Below are 8,570 nucleotides of genomic sequence, written 5' to 3' on the forward strand. Positions count from 1 at the left end.
GTGATAATATTAAGATTATTGTAGCCTATATTGTTCAAATCGGCTATACAATACATTTCACAACAGCCTACATCATCTTAATCTACTAAACTGACAAAATAATTGGTTAATATTGTTTGGAAAATGTATTTCACGAAGAATCTTCAGGCAAAATAAAGAATAATTCTCTCACGGGGTCATTTGGTGCTCGCGAAACCCGGCAAAAACGCAGCATGGTTGCTAGGCGACCAAATAAGTACTTCTGCGAGTCCTGGTTTTCCGTCGCTATTAAAATGATGCGGGCTTGAACGCAACTCAGCCAATCAGAGCGAAGTACCGCCCAAACACAGCTCTAGTTGGCTGATGCGCAAATCAATTTCCCCACTCCGCTCCTCTGACTGAATAAATACTTGTTGTAAATCTGCCCTCCCACCGTCATCTAATGCCCGACGTGTAGAGTCATTCACTGATAACACAGCACTGCGCTAAAGCTGGCAGAGCTGCGGGAGGAGGCAGACACTGATGCAGGTGTGAAGGCAGGAAAACAAACCAAACTTACACCATGAGTTTGAACTACTCGTCCGCGGCGCCCACGCAGAGGTCCACGTCCTTTTTTATTGAGGACATCTTGTTGCACAAACCCAAGCCGCTGAGAGAGGTCCTCCCCTCGCCGTTCTGCAGCTCTCTGGCCTCCCGGATGCCCCTCCTGGAATACGGATACCCTCTGATGCCGACCCCGATACTGGCTCCGCATCCGCACCATCCTCTGCACAAGCCCGAGCATCACCAGTACTTCTTCACATCCGGTGAGCACGTGGGGTAGAGGCCTGAAGAAGCGAGCTACACTGTTATGGTGCTTGAGTCTAGGAAAAAATACAACTTTTTGCACATTTTAATTTGAAAGCCAGAGTCAAAATGATGATATTTACACTTTTGGAACACAACATAATTTGCTGTGAAAGAAGGGTTAAATTAATCTCATTCTCAAAGTTGGAGCTTAAAAAAAAAAGAAAATAAAGCAGTGTATTCAGTCGGGCTTATTTTTCAGAACAGATTCCGTTTTTCTTTACTGCATTAAAATGTATAGAATATATACAATTCATATAAGCGCCAACCTCTTTCCATCTTAATGGATGACCCACATTTAAAGGCAATTCGTGTTGCCCTGATATTATTTAAATAATGAGGCTAAAATGTGTCATAATGATGCAAGTTTCAAACTAAAGTTATAAATGAACAGACGCCTGATAATTCCTTTACAGTGAACAGTTGCTCTGATGTTGTATTTTAGTTTGTTTGTTAATTCATGTTTTTTTTCCTTTATAATTATAGTTTTTAATGCCTGTCCTCTGTCTGCAGGGATGCAGATGCCGGCCTTGTTTCAGCACCACGCGGAGTTACCGGGGAAGCACTGCAGACGCAGGAAGGCCCGAACGGTTTTCTCCGACTCGCAGCTGTCCGGCCTGGAGAAGAGGTTTGAGATCCAGCGGTACCTGTCCACGCCGGAGAGGGTGGAGCTGGCCACGGCGCTCAGCTTGTCCGAGACACAGGTAGGCTACACATCCCAGAAAGCCCCGCGCTGTTAGAGCAGGATGGATTGTGTCTTTGCGGGGCGCTGCAGAATGTGGCTACTTCGTGCATCATTTTTCTTCATGGCCAAAAACAGAGAGGCGATCAAAGAAAATACAAACACACACCGAAAATGAAATATTAAAAACTACATATGTTCATATTAAAAACCCAGCGGTGCATGTAGTTCAAGTGTGTATGCAATTTTACACCTGAAGAGCTGCGGTCGATGTGTTACATAAATAAAATACCTGCAGGGAATAGCTTGTATTTCTAAATAAAGTTAATCTGTGTTTCAGGCCTCCTCTCTCTGTTTGGTTAAGCCTAGACTATTTAAATAACAGGAAATTTTACTTCATAAAATTACAATAATTACAACAATAATTTTGCGTTCAAATTTAGTTGTTGTTTTTTTTCTTTAGATTTCAGACTAACAAATTATACTCTGCATATTTAGGATCTTTTCCCGCCTAAGAATCAACATCTATATTTACTCTCCCGCGTGCAGGTCAAAACGTGGTTTCAGAACCGGCGGATGAAACACAAGAAGCAGCTGAGGAAGGCGCAGGACGAGCGGAAGACTCCCGGGGAGCTGGACAGATCCGCGGACAACTCGAGCGAGAGCGAGCTGACCGACAGTAAGAGCGCAGAGGAGCTCAGACACGGACTGCAGCCGGACGCGTTCATGCTGCACGAGAACGACGAAGACGACGACGATGATGTGGACATCGAGGACGACGTTTGCTCTCCGGATCATCTACTATAGTAGGCTGCAGAGCTGTTTCATCAGCAGCGACTCTCACCCTGTAATGTTCTGTACATAAACTTTCTTTTAACTTCAAATATATAAGTTAGAATACTGTTTAATATTACTGTTAATATTTATTCAAACACGCGTAATGGACTCTTTGGATTTTTTTACAACTGCTTCTTTTACTCTGTGTACGATAATGTTTGTGTTTATGTCTGAAGAGACAATTATTATTATTATTATTATTAGCTAAATATTATAATTAAAATATCTACATTTGTTAATAATAAAATACTTATGTCCTCTTTAATTACAGACGACTGCTTCATACATTTTATTTTAAATAACTCAATCGAATATCAGTTTGCTTTGTAACATGAACGCATCACGCTGCCCCATCCTTCTGCACTTAAGCGCAGCTTTTTTAAATCATTATCTTTTTTTGTTTATTTGTCTACTTTGAATATTTTATTTGCAGTTTGTCCATATTTTTGTAAATGACGTTGCCGTCGCTTGAATAGCATTATGTATGTATTAAATATACATCCTGTAAAGGATATAAATAATGAATCGCTCACCGGCTCTGTTTGTTTGATTTGTTTAGTTTCATACCACAGCTAAGCATGCCTAAAAACACATGAGGTTACACTGTGTTATTGTTGAAGCTGCACGTGATGCTGTTATAACGGTCAGATGTTGACGTGAGTTCACGCGGCTCTGTCCTCGGCTGTTAGCCTCTGTCAGTACGAACCAGTCTGCACCGCGTGGAGCTGAGATTTGTGCGCAAGGCTGTTTGTTCTCTGCTGCGTCCTGCGTGGAGCCCGCGGTGCTTTAAGCCAACAAACAGAGGCGCAAAATACAGACAGCAAGAGTTATAGTCAGCAACTCTGCCCATGAATGACTTGTATGTTTTATTTATTTAGTAAAAGAAAGAGATCATTTCCAAAGAAAACTTCAAGTCGCTTTAAGGATGGTAGAAAAGTGATGCTTATTTGTGAATGAAGGATTCTAGTGGCACTGCTGAACTGTCCTTATGGTAGCTATTAATCTACAGGCCCGCGTTCAGGCTGCTTTGTTTATTTAAAGTCACAGCTCTGTTAAAAAATTATATGAATGTATCTAACCAAGAAAACCCATCAATTTCAGCAAAGAACACGATGATTTAAAAGGACAACAAATAAAGCATGCTGGAAATTAACTATAAAAAATCCTGGCATTTACCACAATGTGCAGGGCAGAATAAAGATCTGGAAACATTAGGTTTTAATATATCTTTTAATCAGCAAATTCCAAAATCATGTTATACAATATTTATGACACATATTTTTCGACTGTCATCAGAAAACGTTCTGAGCTTTTATCAGATGAAATAATGGAACAAAACCGCAACAAAAACTAAACCCAACAAAGAGTTATTTTTAGCATATTTTAATGTCAGTAAAGAATTATGCCCTTAGTTTTCTTTTGTGTAATTTGGTATGTTTCAGGCTTTTACAGCAGCAGTGCAGTATTGCCTTCGTCCTGATCAATATAGGTAAAAACAGCACAACATTAGTCTTTGTACTATTTCACGGTTATTTAATTAATTCACCAAAAAAAAGGCCATGCTGCAGGAATCATCTATAAGCTTCATCAACAGACATCCAGCACAACCACTGCCATACCACTTGACTGCACGCGAGTGTTTGTTTGTGGTGCAAATATAATGTAAGGCTGCAGGTCTGTGACTGTAGAAGCACATTTAATAAAGAGCTGTACTCATTGAGGGTTGTTACAAACATTTGTTCTGTCCATTTATTGCTCGGACCACAATGGAGGGTGGGAGAGTAGTTAAGTACTTACTGACTAATGATAAATATGATTACGCTCACTGAATACACATATGTTTCATGATCTTAAAACAGCTCTAATTATCTATTATCTTGTTCTACCACAAGCTGCATCTCTCGCTGGGCATTAGCACAATAACATGCTGTTTTCTCTTGTCATTCGTGCTGGATTAGCCTCCTTTCCTGCCTTTTGAAAAGCTATTCATGTCATCAAAATGTGATTCTGATTAACAGGCAGAGGGGAGAAACACTATGTGGAGAACAGGCCAAGCAGAAGGTGATCAATTAAAAGATTAAGCGTTTTGCAACACATGGACGCATCTGCATTTGGACCTAATAGCTGGGCCATCAGCTCATTTTCAGGAGGCCGGCCGCCTACTGAAAGCGTGCTTCTCACATCAAAGCAGCCACGTCTGCCTTGGCTTCCCAATGGGCAAAAAGGGATGCTAATTTGTCCTCCTTCATGTATGGCGGTGAAAGACTCCTTCAATTAACTGGATTTCAATGGCAAAAAACGAGGAGGTGGGACCTAAAAAAGATGCAAAGGACTCAGCCTGGATAGGCAGCGTTTCTCATTAAATTAAAAAGGGCTCTGTCATTTGTTTCCAACGGTGCATCTGTGGACTTAACACTAAAAACACACAGCTTCAAAGAGTCCATGATGGGTTAAATAGAGACTATAATCTAATTATAATATTGCACAGAGGTAAATAGTGCTTTGATAATGATCTGAGGGTTCAATTAGTAAAATGAGCTGCTTGAGAGTATTTTGTGTTGGGAGGAGTATAACGACTAAGAACATGGCTACAAACATATGACGAAGACCTGATCAGCTGAACTTCATCCATCACTCCAGCACCAGTTTCTACTCGATACAGCAGAGAAATTAGGAAAAATCAGACACGAACGAGTGTGTGGATTATCCGAGTTTAACAGTGCAGGCGGTGGTGAGGACAATCAAACAGAATGTGTAAGCCATCGGTCAGAAATGTCATTACAGGGGAATTCTGGTGTTTTTAAACCAGGGCTCTATTTTCACATGTTTGGGGTCTACATGAGTGATGGATACAAAAGGTTTTAGAAGAGGACCACTTCGACTGAACAGGCTGTAATGGTTACAACATCACCTTCAGGGCAAATGTGTCCTATCAAAGTACGTTCAATAAAAGTGCTTGTTTGCCTCTAACAGCTCAGATTGATTTCAAACTTTCTCTGACAGGATTATGGAAATGATCCCTACAGATATAAGTGTTTGTTAAAGTAGATAGCTGTTACCTCCAATTTTTAAAGGCACAAGACAATAAAAACAGTAATTTTTCTTTGCAGTTTAAAAAAATCATCTTACTCTTTTCTCCTTTTACTCCTCCTCTTACTCCGAATTACTCCCTTACTCCATAATTCTAGTCAGAAAAATACATCTGAAAATCAAACTCTTTGAATTGTTGTACTTTGATCATAGCACTTGCCCCAACAGACGGTAGCAGCCATTATGGCCTGTTTGCAGCTGCAGCTCAAACAAATCCACTGGAGCACTTCCAAAGCTTTTTGTACTGATTCATCAGTTAGACCCCAACATGTGTTACAATGGAACCCAGGTTTCAAAACTGCAGAATATTTCCTTTAATGCCAACAGGTCGTCAGTGACGTTTATCTCTTCCTCACCAATAACAAAGTCTGAGAGACACTGTTTAACATACTTGGATTGAATAGACAAAGCATGACATCACTATTGTGACCTGGGGTCAAAGATTAATTTCTAGCATGCTGCTCCGCACTCATGACTCAGGAAACAGCATTGTGCACTCTTGTTTTATCAGGTTTTTCCTACAGGTGCATCGTAGAAAAGGATTCGTCACATCAGACAATATAACTCGTGCTCTGAAAGTCATTTTAACTCAGATGCACAGAGGCTTCAATATCTGTGACTGATATCTTAACATGTTTTTGGTACAAGTCATTTTTGCATGTCGAGAAGAAAATTTCAAGATAATAATAAAATGTTCTGTCTTGCATTTTGGAGTATAGCACAGCGATTTCATGTGCAATAGTTCTCATGACACTATTCATCACAGTCGATAAACACGCTAACACGTCATGTCATGTATGACTCTATCATTAGTGTTGTAATGTTGGTGGGAACCATTTGTGAAAGTCAGACATTAAGAGAATCGAGAAATCAATGTCCAGTGCCTCTTCAGAGTTTTGTACATGCATGCTGAGGCACTGGAAATACACTGAGCAGCATGTAAGAGGAAATCAACAAATCAAACTGCTTCCCTTGTTTAGCAAAAGTGCTCACAATCAATATACACGCTATGAAACAATGTCATCATGACAATAACTATTATAAAAAACACTGAACAACAGATCAATCAATAGTGGGAATTTGTATGGTTTTTAAACATGAATATGTATGTGTATATATATATATACACTGAACAAAAATATAAATGCAACACTTTTGTTTTTGCTCCCATTCTTCATGAGCTGAACTGAAAGATTTAAGACTTTTTCTATGTACACAAAAGGCCTATTTCTCTCAAATATTGTTCACAAATTTGTCTTAATCTGTGTGAGTGAGCACTTCTCCTTTGCCGAGATAATCCATCCACCTCACAGGTGTGCGAAGTTGCTGGATATTGGCAGGAACTGGAACACGCTGTCGTATACGCCGATCCAGAGCATCCCAAACATGCTCAGTGGGTGACATGTCCGGTGAGTATGCTGGCCATGCAAGAACTGGGATGTTTTCAGCTTCCGGGAATTGTGTACAGATCCTTGCAACATGGGGCCGTGCATTATCATGCTGCAACATGAGGTGATGATCGTGGATGAATGTCACAACAATGGGCCTCAGGATCTCGTCACGGTATCTCTGTGCATTCAAAATGCCATCAATAAAATGCACCTGTGGTCGTTGTCCATAACATACGCCTGCCCATACCATAACCCCACCGCCACCATGGGCCACTCGATTCACAACGTTGACATCAGCAAACCGCTCAACCACACGACGCCATACATGCTGTCTGCCATCTGCCCTGTACAGTGAAAACCGGGATTCATCCGTGAAGAGAACACCTCTCCAAAGTGCCAGACGCCATCGAATGCGCGCATTTGCCCACTCAAGTCGGTTACGACGACGAACTGCAGTCAGGTGGAGACCCCGATGAGGACGACGAGCATGCAGATGAGCTTCCCTGAGACGGTTTCTGACAGTTTGTGCAGAAATTCTTTGGTTATGCAAACTGATTGTTGCAGCAGCTGTCTGGGTGGCTGGTCTCAGACGATCTTGGAGGTGAAGATGCTGGATGTGGAGGTCCTGGGCTGGTGTGGTTACACGTGGTCTACGGTTGTGAGGCCTGTTGGATGTACTGCCAAATTCTCTGAAACGCCTTTGGAGACGGCTTATGGTAGAGAAATGAACATTCAATTCACAGGCAACAGCTCTGGTGGACATTCCTGCAGTCAGCATGCCAATTGCACGCTCTCTCAAAACTTGCGAGATCTGTGGCATTGTGCTGTGTGATAAAACTGCACATTGAGAGTGGCCTTTTATTGTGGCCAGCGAAAGGCCCACCTGTGCAATAATCATGCTGTCTAATCAGCATCTTGATATGTCACACCTGTGAGGTGGATGGATTATCTCGGCAAAGGAGAAGTGCTCACTAACACAGATTTAGACAAATTTGTGAACAATATTTGAGAGAAATAGGCCTTTTGTGTACATAGAAAAAGTCTTTGATCTTTGAGTTCAGCTCATGAAGAATGGGAGCAAAAACAAAAGTGTTGCGTTTATATTTTTGTTCAGCGTATATATATGTCATATTCAAGGGGAATTATGGTGTTTTTGAACCTTGGCCTTCTTTCTAAATGGTGTTGAATAAAAATGATTTGTATATACAAGTATATCGTATAGACCAGCAACACCCGTGTTCTGCAAAGTAATGGAGTGTGGTGGCTTTTAAAAAGAGCACGTAATGGGTGCTTCACTTTAAAAAACAGAAGGTATTTCCCTGCACTTCTGTAATGTTGTCAGACAGTGTGAAAATAATCTGACAATTGTAAAAACAAACATCATTTGAGCACACGATCCGATGAAAGATCTCGTTGCACCATCGCCAGCGATGGCAATCTACTGAATCAATTCCAAATCATTTTAAACCAACTCTTCGTTCACACAGCAAACTTGCCAAAATAGGGCCCAAGTTCAAATACGCCCTGATTCCTCTTGATGGAACATCTGCACAATTACACTGAACTAATTAATCCACAGTCAAGGTGGCAGTGTCCATCTCACCTCAGATGAAACGTGGTAACGCCCTGTTTCTATAAAATATGTATGTTTGATTAATTTTTTTTTTTTTTATTCATTTATTTTTTAAAACCACTTTCTGGTTGGTATAGAGGACAAACATGTTTTGTGTTTTTATCATCATGCT

The 8,570-nt window shown here is 40.8% G+C and overlaps 1 protein-coding gene across 1 annotated transcript; it reads left to right on the forward strand.

Annotated features, from left to right (window-relative positions):
- Positions 1–541: 541 nt before the first annotated feature.
- Positions 542–2,314, forward strand: bsx (brain-specific homeobox). The gene is made up of 3 exons (XM_069677387.1): positions 542–785; positions 1,339–1,529; positions 2,057–2,314. Exons 1-3 carry the CDS (start codon positions 542–544, stop codon positions 2,312–2,314), a joined length of 693 nt encoding a protein of 230 aa, XP_069533488.1.
- The last annotated feature ends 6,256 nt before the right edge of the window (positions 2,315–8,570 follow it).

Source organism: Semicossyphus pulcher, unplaced genomic scaffold (genome assembly GCF_022749685.1).
Source record: "Semicossyphus pulcher isolate SPU_LCO1_2020_fin unplaced genomic scaffold, fSemPul1.0.p SCAF_10, whole genome shotgun sequence".
Lineage (NCBI taxonomy): Eukaryota > Metazoa > Chordata > Actinopteri > Labriformes > Labridae > Semicossyphus > Semicossyphus pulcher.